Here is a 20,281-nt window from a genome sequence, read left to right as displayed (position 1 = left end):
TTTATTTCTGCACGCCAGCAAGCGGCAGCAAAATATGACCAGTTTCGCAGGAATGCGAGTGGATTGAAATCTTTATCCTGGTCTTTGCAATTCTAATTAAAAGTCCATTACTGCAATATACAATCTACACAAGGCATCAAAACAACACAGAAACTACATGTAAGTAAATGTTCTGAATGAAATAGGCCCTGATTCTTTAGCCAGAGGGTGAAGAATCTGTGGAATTCATTGCCACAGACAGCTGTGGTGGTCAAGTCATTTGATTATGTTTAAAGTGGAGGTTTGATTCTTTATTAGTCAGGGCATCAAAGGTTACAGGGAGAAGGCAGGAGAATGTGGTTGAGAGGGAAAGTAAATCAGCCATGATGGAATGGCTGAGCAGATTCGATGGACCAAATGGCCTAATTCTGCTCCTATGTCTTACGATTTTATACATTAATATTCAGCCACACATTCCATTTTGAATCTTGTTAATTAAGAGGATTAAAAAGCATGCCATTGTCACTGTAGGACCATAGATCAATGAAGAACAGAGCACAGGAACCAACCCTATTACAGCTCGGAGCAGCAGAGTTCAGAGTTCAATTCTGACGCTTGCTGTAAGAAGATTGTACGTCCTTCCCATGAGTACATGGGTTTCCACCTGGCTCTCTATTTCCCTCCCACTGCACAATTTAGTAGATTAGCAGGTTCATTGTAAATTGTCCTGGGATTAGGCCTGGGTTATATCAGAGCATTGCTGGGCAGTGTAGCTTGTGTAACATGAAAGGGCTGGTCTGCACTGTATTCCTTGGAATGCAGAACATTGGGTGCGTCTACAACTAGAGGTCATGGGTTAAGGGTGAAAGGTGAAAAGTTTAAGGGGAACATGAGGGGAATTTTTTTCACTCAGAGTGTTGTGAGAGTGTGGAACGAACAGTCAAAGCAAGTGGTGCATGCAAGCTCAATTTCAATGTTTAAGAGAAGTTTGGATGGTAGGGGTATGGAGGGCTATAGTCCCAGCACAGGTCAATGGGAATAGGCAGTTCAAATGGTTCAGCATAGGCTAGATGAGCTTTCTGTGCTGTACTTTTCTATGACTCAAAATAAATAAATAAACAAACAAACAAACAAACAGTGGCAACTTTCCGCTTCCCTTTCTGTCCCAATGCAAGGTCTCGATCTAGAATATCGACTCACACCTTCTGCCAGCACAGATGCTGCTTGACTCCCTGAGTCCTCCCAGCATTCTGTATAACATGATGTTTATTTCCCTTGACAATCTTTAGTCCTTCTTTCCATTAAAATCAGCGCATGAGGGAAAGTTGTCTCATTGGTGGCTAGAACTTCCATTTCTTAAAGTGAAAGTCCCTGCGGCTTTGTGAGAATGATAAAATGGAGAGCCACATACCTATGTAGAGTTTCCAGAAGGATTCCTTAGAAAGAGAAAAGAGAAATACATTAATAACAATTGGCCTTGGTTCCATATCTGGTGAGGACATAATTGGTGGCTTGGCCTCAGACATCAGTGAATGGGAACAGAAGCAGTCGGTGCTGGAAATGCTCAGCAGAATCTTTGGAAGAAGGAAAGTGGTCACCATCACATTCTGATTACCAGATCACCTTCATAAGACCACAAGACATAGGAACAGAATTAGACCATTCAGCCCAATGAGTTTGCTCTGCCAGGCGATCATATCTGATTTATTATCCCTCTCAACCTCATTCTCCTACCTTCTTCCCGGAAGATGAATATTCATGTGAATATTTTAATACATCAACTGGTTTAATGTATTATTAGGTTAATGAATACATAGAATGGGCGAGACTTTCCCTGGAGAAAGACGTTCAGTTTTAGTCACCCTACTATAGGAAAATAGTTATTAAGTTGAAAAGAGTGCAATAAAATGATTTATTTTGTTACTGAGATACATTACAGAATAGGTCCTTCTGGCCCATTGAGTCACACTGCCCGGCAAACCCCCCAATTTAATCTAAGCCTAATCATCAGACAATTTACAGTGACCAAATGACCCAACTACTGATAGGTCTTTGGACTCACCTGGAGGACAGCCATATGGTCATGGAGAGAATGTACAAATTCCTTACAGGCAGTGGTGGGAATTGAACCCTGGCCTCCTGTACTGTACAGCATTGTGCTAACCACTACACTACTGTGCCTAAGACTTTTGCACAGTACTGTATGTTCATTTTTTCATTTATGTTAATTTACATTTGACCACTACTTACATATGACCACTACTTCTTGATTCCCTAACTTGTAGATGTAATAAGCCATTGACTGAGTTACAGAGAGAGGTTGAACGGAGCACATGAGCATAAAACATAGAAGAAGATTTAGGCCATTCAGGGTATCATCTCCACCATTCCATCATGGCTGATTTATTATCCCTCTCAACCCCATTCTCCTGCATCCTCTCCACATCCCTTGAAGCCCTTATTAACCAAGAACCTATCAACCTCCACTTTAAATATACCTAATGACTTGGTCTCCACAGCTGCCTGTGGCATTGAATTCCACAGATTGTCTGGTTAAAGAAATTATGGCTCATCTTTGTTCTAAAGCGATTTTGAGGTTGTCCTGGACTCCCCCACTATAGGAAGCCATCGGACACAGAAATTCGGAGAATAAAACTCAGGAACAATCCCTGTGGCTCACGATGCTGAGCCAGGGTAGGTTATTTGGTAATTAAATGATTAACTAAACCAGTCCGTGCTCCCTTGACATTGTCATATCCTTCCATTCTCTACATACTTATGTCCCTATCTAAGAGTCTCTTAAGTGTCTTTAACATATCCACCTCCACTACCACCCCTGGCAGCGGAGTCCACACACCCACCACCCTATGTTTTATAGAAACCTCCTCCACAACATCCCCTTTGAACATTCTCCTTCTCGACCCACTCGTATTAGATGTTTTGTACTCAGGGTCAAAGATACGAGATCTCTACACAGATCTCTCTCCAGCCTCCGCCGCTCCAGACAAAACAGTCCAAGCTTGTCCAAGCTCTCCTTACAGCACTTGCTCTCTAAACCAGGCTGCATCCAGTCAACCTCTTCTGCACCCTCTCCAAATCTTTCCTATAAATGGGTCGGCTAGAAAAGAATGCAATATGCCAGATGTGGCCCCACCAGAGTTTTATAAAGCCGCAACATTACATTCTGACTCTTGAACTGAGTGACTTGACCAGTAAAGGCAAGCACACAAAATGTCTTCTTAACCTCTCTATCAACCCCTACAGTCACTTTCAGAGAGTTATGAACTTGGACCCCACAATTCACCTGATATTTCCTGTTTTTATTTCAGATTTCTGGCACCTTCAGCTTTTAACAGATTGCCATTTCTGTGCCCAGAGGACAGAGGAGCCAAGTTAGGCCATTCAGCCCATCGAGTCTGTTCCAACATTCCATTATGGCTGATTTATTATCCCTCTCAACCCCATTCTCCTGCCTTCCCCCTGTAACCTTTGATGCCTTGACAAATCAAGAACCTATCAATCTCCACTTGGAATATGTCCAATGACTGGGCCTCCACAGCTTTCTGTGGTGATGAATTCCAGAGATTCACCACTCTCTGGATAAAGAAGTTCCTCCTCATCTCTGTTCATATTCTGAGGCTGTGCTCTTTGGTCCTAAGCTCTCCCCACTGTAGGAATCCTGTCCACTTTAGCTAGGCATTTCAATGTCCAATAAGTTAATGAAGGGGCTGCCACATGGAGGTGATCTATATCATACTTTGTAAGATGTGGCTGACACTGGTCAGCCTGGTGAGGTCACTAAAGTCCCTATGGGTAGTGGTAGACATGGCAATGATGTTCTTCGGTCTTGGTTTTAGTTAGCTTTCTTCTCTGGAGTCCCCTTTGTCTTGTGTCCACCCATCAAAGAGATGGGTCCTAACACCAGTAGGACAAGGTGGCATTTGAGGTGAGATGAACTGTGTCATTCTCCAGTAGTGGACAGACTGAAAATACACTGCATGGGTTGCCTCATGGTCTTGGGTATGTAACATCAAAGGATATGGGAAGAAGGCAGGAGAATGAGGTTGAGAGGGATAACATATCAGCCACGGTTCATGGAACAGACTTGATGGGCCAAATGGCCTAATTCTGCTCCTCTGTGTTATGGTCTTATTGTCCTGACCCTTTGAATTATTTGAGCAGACAATGAATGAGACAACAGGCTGGAGGGTGCAAATCATCATCATGAGCCATGTCGTACTGTACGATGTTGGCGATTGTTGGGTTTCCATGACCATGACTGTTCTTGGAAAATTTTTCTACAGGAGTGGTTTTCATTACTTTCTTCTGGGCAGTGTCTTTAAAGGCTGCGTGACCCCAGCCATTATCAATATGCTTCACATAACCAGGTCTTGTGATGTGTACCAGCTGCTCATATGACCATCCACCACCTGCTCCCATGGCTTCACGTGTCCCCGATCAGGGGCTAAGCAGGTGCTACACATTGCCCAAGGGTGACCCGCAGGCTAGCGGAGGGAAGAAGCGCTTTACAACTCCTTCGGTAGAGACGTATCTCAACACTGCCACCCAAGGAGGGGGAGAAAAAACAAGGACTAAATTGGACGTAGAAATTTCATCCTTACCACTTTGCAATCATCTTCAAAAATCTCTTGGACTTCTTCCTTTGTGCATGCTTCTTCCACGCACTCTCGCTCCAGATTCCCTCCTTTAAGCTCTTCTGCAAACTGGTTGGTTCTGGGGACTCGAGACAGCAGCTGCAGAGCCGAAGGTTTCTGTAGGAAGACTCAATAACACATCCACAGTATTAAACATCCGGCTCCTGTCTGCTGACGAACTGCGTCATGAAGTCAGACGACTACCTCTGAAATGCTTTGGTGGGTACTTGCACTGAGACTGGAGTTATATAAAGGCTGATACTTCCTTCATGAGAGGCCCTGTCAGGACAGGTGAAAATGGGTAAGGCCAGCCAACAGGAGGACATCATGGCCTTTGCTCCATAGAACACAGAACAGTACAGCAGGGGAACAGGCTCTTGGGCCCATAACGTTGTGCCAAAGCACCACACCAGGGCAATGCATTCCAGGCACCCACCACTCCCTCACATCCCCTTTGAACCTGTCTGCTCTCACCTTCGATGTATGCCCTCTGGTATTTGATATTTCAACCCTGGGAAATAGATACTCCCTGTCTACTCCATTTATGCCTCTCATAAGCTTGTAATCCTCTATCAGATCTCCCTTCAGCCTCTGCCACTCCAGAAAATACAACCCACATTTGTCCAGCCTCTCATGATAGCACATGCCCTCTAAACCAGGCAGCATCTGGATAAACCTCTTCCACACCCTCTCCAAAGACTCAACGTCCTATAGTGGGGCAACCAGAACTGTACACAATACTCCAGATGTGGCTGAATCAAAGTTTTATAAAGTTGCAACATAACCACTTGACTTTTGAACTCAGTGCCTTGACTATTAAAAACAAGCATTCCATAAACCTTCTTAACCACCTTATCGACCTGTGTAACCACTTTCAAGGAGCTATGAACTTGGATCCCAAGAACTCTCTGCTCAGTAACACTGTTAAGAATTTTGCCCTTAACAGTGTACTGTCTCCTTGCATTTGTACTACTGAGATGCAACACACAAGAACATAAGAAATAGGAGCAGGAGTCGGCCATCTGGCCCATTGAGCCTGCTCCGCCATTCATTAAGATCATGGCTGATCTGGCCATGGACTCATCTCCATCTACCTGCCTTTTCCCCTTAACCCTTGTGCAAAAATAGATCCAACCTTATCTTAAATATATTTACTGAGCTAGCCTTCACTGCTTCATTGTGCAGAGAATTCCACAGATTCACCAGTCCCTGGGAAAAGCAGTTCCTCCTCATCACCGTCCTAAGTCTATTCCCCCGAATCTTGAGGCTGCGTCCCTTAGTTCTAGTCTCACCTACCAATGGAAACAACTTTCCTGCTTCTATCTTATCTATCCCTTCCATAATTTTATACGTTTCTATAAGATCTCTCATTCTTCTGAATTCCAGCAAGAATAGTCCCAAGCAACTCAATCTCTTCTCATAGTCTAATCCCCTCATCTCTGGATCAACCTGGTCATCCTCCTCAGCACCACCTCCAAAGCCAGTATATCCTTCTTCAAGTAAGGAAACCAGAACTGCACACAGTACTCCAGGTGCGGCCTCACCAGTACCCTGTATGGTTGCAGAATAACCTCCCTGCTCTTAAATTCAATCCCTCTAAAAATGAAGGCCAATGTTCTATTTCTGTTCTTGACAGCCTGCTGCACCTGCAAACCAACCTTTGTGGTTCATGCACAAGCACACCCAAGTCCCTCTGCACAGCAGCAAGCTGCAATGTTTTACCATTTAAATAATAACACGATCTTTCATTTTCCTTCAAAGTGAATGACCTCGCAATTACCAACATTGTACTCCATCTGCCAGACCCTTGCTCACTCACTTAATCTATCTATATCTCTTTGCAGACTGTCTGTATCTTCCACACAATTTGCTTTTCCACTGAATTTAGTGTCAGCAGCAAACTTACATGCACTACACTCTGTCCCCTCTTCTAGATTGTTAATGTATATCGTGAACAGTTGTGGGCCCAGCACCAAGCCCTGTGGCACACCGCTCACACTGATTGCTAACCAGAATAACACCCCTGTATCCCAACTCTCTGCTTTCTATTAGTTAACCAATCCTCTATCCATGAAAATACATCACCCCCAACTCTGTGCATCCTTATCTTATGGACAAGTCTTTTATGTGGCACCTTACGCCAATCCCATGAAGGGATTTCTACGGAGTCTCTGTTGGTGGAGGTTAGGAACAGGAAGGGGTCAATAACTTTACTGGGTGTTTTTTTATAGACTGCCTAATAGTAACAGGGATATCAAGGAGCAGATAGGGAAACAGATTCTGGAAAGGTGTAATAATAACAGAGTTGTCGTGATGGGAGATTTTAATTTCTCAAATATCGATTGGCATCTCCCTAGAACGAGGGGTTTAGATGGGGTGGAGTTTGTTTGGTGTGTTCAGGAAGGTTTCTTGACACAATATGTAGATAAGCCCACAAGAGGAGAGGCTGTACTTGATTTGGTATTGGGAAATGAACCTGGTCAGGTGTGAGATCTCTCAGTGGGAGAACATTTTGGAGATAGTGATCATAATTCTATCTCCTTTACAATGGCATTGGAGAGAGATAGGAACAGACAAGTTAGAGAAGCATTTAATTGGAGTAAGGGGAATTATGAGGCTATCAGGCAGGAAATCGGAGGCTTAAATTGGAAACATGTTCTCAGGGAAATGTACGGAAGAAATGTGGCAAATATTCAGGGGATGTTTGTGTAGAGTTCTGTATAGGTATGTTCCAATGATCCAGGGAAATTATGGTAAGGTACAGGAACTGTGAAGTACAAAGGCTGTAATAAATCTAGTCAAGAAGAAAAGAAAAGCTTACAAAAGGTTTAGAGAGCTAGGTAATGCTAGTGATCTAGAAGATTATAAGGCTACTATGAAGGAGCTTAAGAGGGAAATTAATGATCATTAATTAATTAAGTGATCATTAATGGAGAATGTGTGGAGCAGGTTAAGACCTACAAGTATCTGGGAGTACAGTTAGACGAGAAGCTAGACTGGACTGCCAACACAGATGCCTTGTGCAGGAAGGCACAGAGTCGACTGTACTTCCTAAGAAGGTTGGCGTCATTCAATGTCTGTAGTGAGATGCTGAAGATGTTCTATAGGTCAGTTGTGGAGAGCGCCCTCTTCTTTGTGGTGGCGTGTTGGGGAGGAAGCATTAAGAAGAGGGACGCCTCACGTCTTAATAAGCTGGTAAGGAAGGCGGGCTCTGTCGTGGGCAAAGTACTGGAGAGTTTAACATCGGTAGCTGAGCGAAGGGCGCTGAGTAGGCTACGGTCAATTATGGATAACTCTGAACATCCTCTACATAGCACCATCCAGAGACAGAGAAGCAGTTTCAGCGACAGGTTACTATCGATGCAATGCTCCTCAGACAGGATGAAGAGGTCAATACTCCCCAATGCCATTAGGCTTTACAATTCTACCGCCAGGACTTAAGAACTTTTTAAAAGCTATTATTAATGCTTTTTGAGATGGTGATTTAGATGCATATCATATTTTTTTTTACTGAGTTAAGTATTGTATGTAATTAGTTCTGCTACAACAAGTGTATGGGACATTGGAAAAAAAGTTGAATTTCCCCATGGGGATGAATAAAGTATCTATCTATCTATCTATCTAATTAAGAGAGCCAAAAGGGCCATGAGAAGGCCTTAGCGGGCAGAATTAAGGAAAACCCCAAGGCATTCTACAAGTATGTGAAGAGCAGGAGGATAAGACGTAAAAGAATAGGACCTATCAAGTGTGACAGTGGGAAAGTGTTTATGGAACCAGAGGAAATAGCAGAGGTACTTAATGAATACTTTACTTCAGTATTCATTATGGAAAAGGATCTTAGTGATTGTAGTGATGACTTGCAGCAGACTGAAAAGCTTGAGCATGTAGATATTAAGAAAGAGGATGTGCTGGAGCTTTTGGAAAGCATCAAGTTGGATAAGTCACCAGGACCGGATGAAATGTACCCCAAGCTACTGCAGGAGGCAAGGGAGGAGATTGCTGAGCCTCTAGCGATGATCTTTGCATCATCAATGGGGACGGGAGAGGTTCTGGAGGATTGGAGGGTTGCGGATTTTGTTTCTTTATTCAAGAAAGGGAGTAGAGATATCCCAGGAAATTATAGACCAGTGAGTCTTATCTCAGTGGTTGGTAAGTTGATGGAGAAGTTCCTGAGAGGCAGGATTTATGAACATTTGGAGAGGTATATGATTAGGAATAGTCAGCATGGCTTTGTACAGGGCAGGTCGTGCCTTATGAGCCTGATTGAATTTTTTGAGGATGTGACTAAACAGATTGATGAAGGAAGAGCAGTCGATGTAGTGTATATGCATTTCAGCAAGGCATTTGATAAGGTAGCTCATGCAAGGCTTGAGAAAGTAAGAAGGCATGGGATCCAAGTGGACATTGCTTTGTGGATCCAGAACTGGCTTGCCCACAGAAGGCAAAGAGTGGTTGTAGATGGGTCATATTCTGCATAGAGGTCGGTCACCAGCAGGGTGCCTCAGGGATCTGTTCTGGGACCTTTACTCTTTGTGATTATTATAAATGACCTGGATGAGGAAGTGGAGGGATGAGTTAGTAAGTTTGCTAATGACACTAAGGTTGGAGGTGTTGTTGATAGTGTGGAGGGCTGTCAGAGGTTACAGCGGGACATTGATAGGATGCAGAACTGGGCTGAAAAGTGGTAGATGGAGTTCAACCCAGTTAAGTGTGAGGTGCTTCATTTTGGTAGGTCAAAAATGATGGCAGAATATAGTATTAATGGTAAGTCTCTTGGCAGTGTGGAGGATCAGAGGGATCTTGGGGTCTGAGTCCATAGGATGTTCAAAGCAGCTGCCAGGTTGACTCTGTGGTTAAGAAGGCATATGGTGTATTGGCCTTCATCAATCGTGGAATTGAATTTAGGAGCCGAGAGGTAATGTTGCACCTATAGAGGACCCTGGTCAGACCCCACTTGGAGTACTGTGCTCAGTTCTGGCCACCTCACTACAGGAAGGATGTGGAAGCCATAGAAAGGTGCAGAGGAGATTTACAAGGATGTTGCCTGGATTGGGGACATGCCTTGTGAGAATAGTGAACTCGGCCTTTTCTCCTTGGGGTGACGGAGTTTGAGAGGTGACCTGATAGAAGTGTACAAGGTAATGAGAGGTATTGATCATGTGGATAGTCAGAGGCTTTTTCCCAGGGCTGAAATGGTTGCCACAAGAGGACACAGATTTAAGGTGCTGGGGAGTAGGTACAGAAGAGACGTCAGGGGTAAGTTTTTTTACTCAGAGAGTAGTGAGTGCGTGGAATGGGCTGCCGGCAACTGTGGTGGAGGTGGATACGATAGGGTCTTTTAAGAGGCTTTTAGATAGGTACATGGAGCTTAGTAAAATAGAGGGCTATAGGTAAGCCTAGTAATTTCTAAGGTAGGGACATGTTCGGCACAACTTTGTGGGCCGAAGGGCCTGTATTGTGCTGTAGGTTTTCTATGTTTCTATCGAACACCTTCTGGAAATCCAAGTAAATAACATCCATCTGTTCCCCTCTATCCACTGCACTTAATCCAGGTAAACTCCTCTCATTTATCTGGATTAAACTCCATCTGCCATTTCTCTGCCCATATGTGCAACTGATCTATATCATACTGTATTTTTTGCCAGCCTTCTACACTAAACATAACTCCACCAAATCAGGTATCATCCGCAAACTTATTAACCCACCTATCTATATTTTCATCCAGGTCATTTATATATATTGCAAACAGCAGAGGTTCCAGCACAGATCTCTGTGGAATTCCACTAATTACAGACCTCAAATAAGTCCCTTCAAGCACTACTCTCTGCCTTCTAGCACAATCCAGTTCTGAATCCGAACAGCCAATTCAATGGAGAGGTACAGACGGGAGGAACAGGTTGCACTGAGAATTCATTGATACTTACCATCTTTTGTGCGACAGCCACTGAGAAGGAACAAGATGATCCAGTAACTTAGGGCGAACTTCATCTTCCTTTGTCACCGTCCGATCCAATGTTTTGGAGAGACACGATGAGGGATTTTGCAAATTGATCTTTATCACTCTGATCACAATTACACTTTTTCCATAGTCAGTATTTTTTCTTTGTTTTGCAAATAATTTCTGTTAATAAATAACCAATGATTTTGAAAGACTTTCACAAGAGTACACAGGGGTACATTGATCTTTGGAAATAAATTCTGGTAATGTTGACAGCAGAAAAGTGGAACACCTTTCTTCTCAGTCTGTTCATACATTGAAACCGCATTGGAGCAGAGAGAATTCCTGGTTGTAATAGTGCATTTGTTATGTTAAATCATACAAATATCTTGATTAGTGTGTGAAAGCTGTTCAAATCCTCTCAATGTTTATCCAAATGTAGAAGTTATGCTGACTGTGAAACTCCCAACTGCTCGAGTGTTCTGATCTTTGAAATGAATTGGTATTCTAAGCAATCTCAACATACCTTCCCCAAGATCAGAACCATTACAGTTAATTTCCATCAAACATTCGGTTCTTGAACCAACTGGCAAACCCCTGGTCATTACTGTTTGGTAACACGATGATCACCTTGATCACTTTGCACCAAAATGGACACTTACCGTTCTAATTGTGTTACTTAAAGACAAAAATGTTAGCTTTATTTGTCACATGTACATGGAAACAGAGAGTGAACACCTTGTTTGCTACCTACGACCAACCCAGTGTGAGCATGTGCTGGGGGCAATCTGCAAGTGGTGCCATACTTCCGGCGCCAACAGAGCATGCCCACAACTCACCAATCCCAAATAGTATGTCGTTGGAATGTGGGAGGAAACTAGAGCACCCAGAGGAGACACATGCGGTCACAGGAGAATATACAAATTCCTTACAGACTGGGCAGCAATTGAACCCCGATCATGATTGCACTCAATGGCACTGTAAAGCATTACACTATGTTCTACGCTACTGTGCAGCCCTTTTGTTGCGAGGAAGCAGGGTGACGGGTTTGATGAGTGAGACAGAAGGCACTAACTATGAATAAGCACACTAACCATTTATTTACAAAGAGTAAAACATCTAGCATGTCAATCAAACATCCAAGTCACCCCAAGTTACAAAAACTACAACATTAAACAATCATTAACACTTCAAACTCAACAGGTACTTCATTAAGTCTTTCCAAATTACACAACTACAAAACTAAACGTTCAACAGATACTTAGTTAAGTGTGCGCGTGGGCCCTCCTGTATCTGCAGCGTACTTTTCCAGCGGTTCTTCAGCACTGGTCACGACCTCAGTGTGAAGTAAGCCCCTGGAGACAAGGACAGACAGCCAGAGTCTAGCACGTGCTATTCTTATACCCCTGAGGCACTCAAAACCAGACACTGATGCCGTGGCACACGAGGCAACTAGTGGGAAGGGGCTGCCGCACCCCACAGACAGGTCACTTGCCGACCGGCAAGGCATAAGTGACTGTGGACTGACAAGTAAACTAAGCCTTCACATTACACCATTATATTTAATGACTAATTCATAATTATGTTTAATTTTGTTTTTTCCTGTGAACGCAGCAAGAGGAATTTCTTTAGGCAGAGGGTGGTGGTGAATTCTGTGGAATTCATTGCCACAGGTCACCGTGGAGGTCAAGTCATTGGGTATATTTAAGGCAGAGGTTGACAGTCAGGGCATGAAGGGATACGGGGAGAAGGTAGGACATTGGGGCTGAGAGGGAAAATGGATCAGTCATGATCAGACTCGATGGGCCAAATGGCCTAATTCTGTTCCCATATCTTATGGTCTTTTATGACGCTAAATTTTCATTGCACGTGGACTTGTGCAGATGACAATAAACTTGGCTTTGACTTTGTCTTTCCCCCAGCACCAGCTTACAAAGATGGCTCACCACCACCTCAAGCTCAGTTGATGGACAATCAGCTTTGGCCTTGCTAACATCACCCACAATCCACGTATCGATAAATCAACAGTAATTATGGCATGGGATTAGGCTGTCTCAATTTTCCGTTGCAGTATAAGCAGAGAGTGTAAATTGAACAAGGTTAAATAGTTTTGCTACTGCTAATAATCCCTGATTACCTAGGAGGAGGATATTTGGCCCAACAAGTTGATACCGGCTGACAGACCAATCACATTCTTCCATTTATATCCCATCAATCAATGCTTTTTCACATGCTCCTTAGCACTCCTCAGGTCCTCCTACCACTACCTGCATTGGGAACAATCTGAATTGCTCAGGAATAACGTGACACAAGAGCATAGTGGTTAGCACAACTCTTTACAGTACCACCGACCCGGGGTCTGTGAGGAGTTTGCACGTTCTCCCCGTGACTGCATGGGTTTTCTCCGAGTGCTCCGGTCTCCTCCCACAGTCCAAAGATGCTAGTGGTTGGTAGGTTAATTGATTATTGTAAATTGTCCAGTTATTGAAGGCCTCTGCAGGGCAGGGCCGACCATGGACGTTGCGTCCTAGCTGTCTGGATACACAAGCCAGGGTAGCACAATATGGAGAGCAAGCTGTTGCCAATGTAGCAAGCCCCCCCTTCTCCACACAACTGATGAATCCAAAGGAATGGCAGAGACCGATACAGTTTGGCACCAGCAGCATCGCAAGCATTTGTGTATAGCAACCATCTAGTGACTTTTGCATGGTTTTGGTGAGTGTCCACGTCTCGCATCCATACGTGAGAATGGACTCTATGACTGCTATGAAGATCCTCTTTTTGAGCCCTCTGCTCAGGTTCGACCTCCAGATTTCCTTCATGTCATTCTGTATGTAGACGGTTGCTATACACGAATGCTCCGAATGGCTCTTGACGTGAGTTGGCAACAGTACATGACGAACATCAAGCTCTATGACGACCTACCGATGCTCACTACTAAAATCGAGGTGAGAAGATTGCATCTAGCGGGCATTGTCTACGCCACCCTGAGCTACCTGCCAGCCTAGTCGTCACATGGGAGCCCAAGCATGGGAGGATGAACCCTGGGCGCCCTCCCAAGACTATGGTCAACACGCTCTTAGAAGATAGCGGCGCGGCTAATGTACATGAACTGAACACACTGAAGAGGGAGAGGGAGGAGTGGAGAGTTTGTCATCGTACCCGATGCCAGCCCCCTAGGCCTGAGTCGACGTAGTAGCATTGCAAGAGTTACCAGTACAGCATTGAACTCAAGTAGGACTGCCTTAGGGACTCCAGCTCCAGGGTTTACCCCCAAAGCCTTCCCCATGATTGGGCATAGCCGCAAGGCAGCGGAGATTTGAGATCCTAGATCAGCTGCGAAGGACGGCTGATGAGCCTCATCTGTCCAGTGATTAGGCTAGGGTTAAATCAGGGGATTGCTGAGTGGTACAGCTTTTGTGAGAGAGAAAGGGGGAGAGAGAGAGATAAAAACCAGAGCACTGTGTCCTGGTCGGATATGTGCCATTTTGCCATGTTCCCAATCAGAACAATACTTAATTCACATTGTGAGTTTGCTTAGGCCCTGCTTCTAACTATGTAACTATGAAAATGGACAAGGGAGAGCCAGAGGATGTAACTATGAAAATGGACAAGGGAGAGCCAGTGGATGTAGTGTACCTGGACTTCCAGAAAGCTTTTGGTAAAGTCCCACATAGGAGATTAGTGGGCAAAATTAGGGCACATGGTATCGGGGGCAGAGTACTGACATGGATTGAAAATTGGCTGGCTGACAGGAAACAAAGAGTAGCGATTAACGGGTCCCTTTCGGAATGGCAGGCTGTGACCAGTGGGATACCGCAAGGTTCAGTGCTGGGACCGCAGCTGTTTACAATATACATTAATGATTTAGATGAAAGGATTAAAAGTAACATTAGCAAATTTGCTGATGACACAAAGCTGGGTGGCAGTGTGAAATGTCAGGAGGATGTTATGAGAATGCAGGGTGACTTGGACAGGTTGGGTGAGTGGGCAAATGTATGACAGATGCAGTTTAATGTGGATAAATGTGAGGTTATCCACTTTGGTGGCAAAAACAGGAAGGCAGATTACTATCTAAATGGAGTCAAGTTAGGAAAAGGGGAAGTACAACGAGATCTAGGTGTTCTTGTACATCAGTCAATGAAAGCAAGCATGCAGGTACAGCAGGCAGTGAAGAAAGCTAATGGCATGCTGGTTTTTATAACAAAAGGAATTGAGTATAGGAGTAAAGAGGTCCTTCTGCAGCTGTACAGGGCCCTGGTGAGACCCCACCTGGAGTATTGTGTGCAGTTTTGGTCTCCAAATTTGAGGAAGGACATTCTTGCTATTGAGGGAGTGTAGCGTAGGTTCACAAGGTTAATTCCCGGAATGGCTGGACTGTCATATGTTGAAAGATTGGAGCGACTGGGCTGGTATATACTGGAATTTAGAAGGATGACAGGGGATCTGATTGAAACATATAAGATTATTAAGGGATTGGACACACTGGAGGCAGGAAGCATGTTCCCGCTGATGGGTGAGTCCAGAACTAGAGTCCACAGTTTAAGAATAAGGGGTAGGCCATTTAGAACAGAGATGCGGAAAAACCTTTTCACCCAGAGAGTGGTGGATATGTGGAATGCTCTGCCCCAGAAGGCAGTGGAGGCCAAGTCTCTGGATGCATTCAAGAGAGAGTTAGATAGAGCTCTTACAGATAGCGGGGTCAAGGGATATGGGGTGAGGGCAGGAACGGGGTACTGATTGTGTATGATCAGCCATGATCACAGTGAATGGCGGTGCTGGCTAGAAGGGCCGAATGGCCTACTCCTGCACCTACTGTCTATTGTCTAACTGGAAAGCTCCCACTGAAAGAATTTGATACAGATCAAAGGTTCATCCAGACAAATTCACCACGGAGACACAAGGTTCTGCCGCTGGTGGAATGTGAATCAACACACAAAGTGACATTTCAGGCTGACACCCTTCTATAATGCTGGACCCAAGCACAGGATCACACAGAGACCTGGAAGGGTTAAACCAAGCTAAGAATTTTATTAACAAGGGAGACAAAAAATAGTACAACTTACAAGGTCTTGGATAACTTGGAATAACTCGACCAGAACTTCACTAGGCAAGGTTTAGGACAACTGAGCAAATGAGGGGTTAGCACTGCCCCTTTAAATGCACTCTGTGGCATGTAAGAATTTAATTGGATACTGGCAAAGTCTCAGAGAATTAATTGGAAGTAATCAAGTGAAATGGCACCTTAAATGTAAACTAGAAAAGCCCTAACAATAACTTTTTTAAAAATGAAGCTCAACAATATGGATATTTATATTTAATAAAACACAGAACACAAAAACACAGCAATAACCTCGAGCCCTCAGAAAACTCTACTGATGACCCAAGGTTGTGACATCTTCATGTGGTCCAAGATATGGAAGGGGGTATAACCAGTGAGGGGAAGGGGTGGAGCCAAAACTGGCAGTTGCTTGGCAGGTGTGATTAAAGGCAGACGATGATGGAGTCTGTTGGGAGACAAAGATCTTCACCTGAAGTGTCTCTTCAAAGGACTCTGTGGAGATCCTCTTCAACATTGGCATCTGCTCTGTACACTTGATAGCAGAAGGAAAGGCAGCATGGGGTATCAGGAGAAATCTTAAAGCATAGATTATGACAGCATAGTACAAGCCCTTCAGCCCATGATGTTGTACTGACCTTATAGGCATCTATCATCAGGGATCCCCACCCAGGTCACACTCTCTTTTCACTGCTGCCATCAGGAAGGAGGTAAAGCAGCCTCAAGACTCACACCATCAGGTTCAGTAACAGTTATTACCCCTCAACCATTGGACTCTTGAACCAGAGAGGATAACTTCATTCAGCTTCACTTGCCCCATCACTGAACTCCCACAACCAATGGACTCACTTTCAAGGACTCTTCACCTCATGTTTTTCATATTTATTGCTTATATATTAATTATTATCACTTTCTTTTTGTTCTTGCACAGTTTGTTGTCTTCTGCATTCTGGTTGAACACCCAAGTTGGGTGGTCTTCCACTGATTCTGTTATGGTTATTATTCTATGGATTTATTGAGTATGCCCACAGGAAAATGGATCTTAGGGTTGCATATGGTGATATATATGTACATTGATATAAAAATTGCTTAGAATTTTTGAACTTTGAACCTACTTTAAGATCAATCTAACCTTTCCCTCTTATATAAGCCTCCATTTTTTCTAAAAGTTTCCTAAATGGCCCTAATGTATCTGCCTCTACCACCATCCCTGTAGTGCACTCCTTACACCAACCACCCACTCTGAGGAAAAAAAAACTACCTCCGACATTGCCTCTATACAGTACTTTCCTCCAATCATTTTAAAATCAACCCTTGGGAAAGTGTTTATGATCTATGCTCTTATCTTCTTGTAGAACTCTATCAGGTCACCTCCAATCCTCCTTTGCTCCAAAGAGAAAAGCCCTAGATAGCTCAACCTCTCCTCTAATCCAGCCAGCATTCTGGTAAATCTCTTCTGAGCCCCCTCTAAAGCTTCCACATGTTTGCTATGAGGCAACCAGCATTACAAGTGTGGTCTAACCAGGGTTTTATAGAGCTGCAACACTACCTCGTGGTCCCTGATCTCAGTTCCCGGATTAATGAAGGCCAACACACCATATACCTTCTTAACAACCTTTATCAGATTGCTGGAGCAAAAAGCTTAATTGTTTTTCAGATTTATGTGCAAATTTGCAGGGTCTGACTGCCCGCTGGAAGCTCAGACCACAGTCCGGCGTTGAAGAGGCTGTCACGGTGGTGAGGCATCACGCCCGGACCGCCACCCTCGAAGCTCCCAACGCAGACTCTCCACCTCCTGCTCCCAATGTGCCGCCATCCTCTGTGGCAGGGAGTGGAGGCACCTCCTGTTCTGTGTTTCCAGCAACATAGGGCGCGGTTTACCTGACCTGTCCATTGCAGACACGTCCACCCGGCTGTAACACGAAAGGTCAGTTGCTTTCAGCCGTAGGGTCTTTGGACTTACTGCCAGAGGAGATGAGGCCGTTTTGCATGGAGCATCGCGCTTCTACGCTTCTGACCCTGAAGAGATTCGTGTACGTCGAGCGCCCTCCTGAGTAGCGCTGACTCCGTAGGGGCCGCTGTCTTCACGAGGACTTCTCGTCAGCCGTGCTGCTCTGCGGAGGCTGCCTGGCTTCGATCAGGACCTGCTTAAGAGTCCGGAACAAAGCTTCCTTCGGCTGGCTCCACCTCCGCTGGTGGAGGGCGGTGTCCCGGTTTAAGTCTGTGATTTAATTCTCGGAGCGAGTCTGGCTGGGCGCACCTCCGCTCAGCTGGAACGGCTTGTCGCACTCAGGCGCCAAAATCTTCAGCGGTCTTTCATCGACACCTGCAGTCCCATTCAGAGATGCAGGTAGGAGGTACCTGTTTGGACTGCTACGCCACACCATCCATTTCCTAGCCATTGCAGTCCATTTTTCAACCGGGAGTCCCCAGTGGAAGTCCCTTTATGAGGGTGTCCCCCACTTGCACATTAGGGTCCCGGGATGGAGGCTGCTGGACAGAGTGGTGCTCTATAATAAACCTCATTCGTTTCTACGTGGATCTCCCAGTTACCTGGGAGAGACGGTGTACCACATCTACAGGGCTGTGTGAGGCTGTAGCCCCCTTTCGCATAACTGCCTCGCCTTCTGGCTACTTTTCTGTAATGTATTTATGTGTGGTCTTGGGGGGAGGAGGGGTGGTCAAGGAAGGATGAGGATGGTCTAGTAAATTTGCTCCTGGAACAGGCAAAGATAGTTTAAGGTGGGGTAGCAGTGCTCCTCCCACCCTTCCCTCTCCCCGGTCCCACCCATTTGCCTGGCTATTTGCCAATGGTTTGGCAACTGTCATCGGGGTGGAGCTACAGAAGACTTAGGTCCCACACCACTAGGCCCAGGACAAGTTATTACCCTTCGACTGTCAGGCTCCTGAACCAGCGTGGATAACATCAGTCACCTCAACTCTGAACTGATCCCACAACCCATGGACTCACTTTCAAGGACTTGACAACTCGTACTCAGTTTGTTTATTTGCCTCTAACTCTGGAGGCAAGCTACTAACTGACATCTTTTATAAACCTACTGGTTGCCATAGTTATTTTGACTATAACTCTTCCCACTCTATCTCCTGTAAAAATGCAATTCCTTTTTTGTCAGTTTCTTCACCTCCGTCACATCTGATCCCAGGACACAGCCTTCTGTTCCAAGACATCAGAGATGTCATTCTTCTTTAAAGAACGGGGTTTCCCACCGTCTACTACTGATGTATCTCTTCCATTTCCAAACATCCGTGTTCACCCCATCTTCCCGCTGCCTTAACAGTGATAGAGTTCCTCATGCCCTCATCAACCATCCAATACATCATCCTTTGCAACCTCTGCCATCTCCAAAGGGATCCTACCACTAAACACTTTACCTCCATCCTCTGCTTTCCACAGGGATTGCTTCCTCCGTGATTACCTTGTCCATTCGTCCCTCCCCACTGATCTCCCTCCCAGCAGCAAGCAACTAAAGTGCTACGCCTGCCCATACACCACCTCCTTCACCTCCATTCTGGACCCCAAACAGTCCTGCTAGGTGAAGCAACACCACCTGAGAATCTGCTGGGGTCATCTATTATGCCCAGTGGTCCCAATGTGGCCTCCTCTACATTGGAGAGGCCCATCATAAATTAGGGGACTGCTTTGTTGAGCACCTGCTCTCCATTTTTTTTTTATTCTGGCTTTTCCCCTTTCCTTTCCAGTCCTGAAGAAGCCTTGGCCCAAAACATCAACTGTTTATTCCATTCCATAGATGCTGCCTGACCTGCTGAGTTCCTCCAGCATTTTGTGTGTGTTGCATTGCATTTCCAACATCTCCAGACTTTCTCATGCTTGTTAGTTCACTTATCTACCTCTATTTTTGTGTTTGCATAATTTGTCTTTTGCACAAATTGGTTGTTTATCAGTCTTTGTGTGTAGTTTTTCATTGATTCTATTATATTTCTTTGAATTATTGTGAAGGCTTCAAGAAAACAATCAGCTCAGGGTAAGATTGGTGGTATATACATACTTTAATATAACATTCCCTCTAATTGTTATTGACAACTGTGTGGACCAACTATTGCTCTGAGCAGGTAATTTTTACATGGCCTGAAAACTGAGCGACTCTTTAATAAAACAAAATTCCATCTGCATGGCAATGAGGGATACGTGCCTGGGAGCATTTCTGTTACTGCGCGGCCACGCACCACTGCTGCTTAGAGGGAACAGTGCTTTGATAATAAATTAACTTTAATTTGAATTTCATTTGCTTTTAGCTACTTTCTCCGGTAGCTCATTCCACCATCCTCTGTGTGAAGTGGTTGCCCCTCAGGTACGTTGCCCCACAGCTCAGCAAACCACGATTTAACCCTAGCCTTATCACGGGATAATTTACAATGATCAATTAACCTACCAACTAATACAGTCTTTGAACTGTGGGAGGAAACCGGAGCACGTGCAGGAAACCCATGTGGTCACGGGGAGAACATACAAACTCCTTACAGGTGGGAATTGAACCCAGGCTGCTGGTACTCTAAAGCATTGTGCTAACCACTAAGCTACCAGGCTGCCCCACCTTGAATCTGTGTCCATTACTTTTTGATTCCCCAGTAAGCCATTAGTTTCCATTCAATTTCTGTGACGCCGTCTAG

The 20,281-nt window shown here is 44.7% G+C and overlaps 1 protein-coding gene across 1 annotated transcript in view; it reads right to left on the bottom strand.

The window, feature by feature from the left end:
- Positions 1-10,743, bottom strand: part of LOC140717370 (coagulation factor X-like) — a 32,538-nt gene extending 21,795 nt beyond the window's left edge. The window contains exons 1-3 of the mRNA XM_073030885.1: positions 10,559-10,743; positions 4,602-4,762; positions 1,391-1,415 (exon numbers count right to left, since the gene is read on the bottom strand). Of these exons, the coding sequence (XP_072886986.1) occupies positions 1,391-1,415; positions 4,602-4,762; positions 10,559-10,622 (250 nt within the window). The 5' untranslated portion in view covers positions 10,623-10,743. The remainder of the gene's footprint in view (positions 1-1,390; positions 1,416-4,601; positions 4,763-10,558) is intronic.
- Between the last annotated feature and the right edge of the window lie 9,538 nt (positions 10,744-20,281).

This window comes from Hemitrygon akajei, chromosome 27 (assembly GCF_048418815.1).
Source record: "Hemitrygon akajei chromosome 27, sHemAka1.3, whole genome shotgun sequence".
Classification (NCBI taxonomy): domain Eukaryota; kingdom Metazoa; phylum Chordata; class Chondrichthyes; order Myliobatiformes; family Dasyatidae; genus Hemitrygon; species Hemitrygon akajei.
The sequence above is the reverse complement of the archived record's forward strand: the minus strand, read 5'-3'. Positions and strand labels throughout refer to the sequence as shown.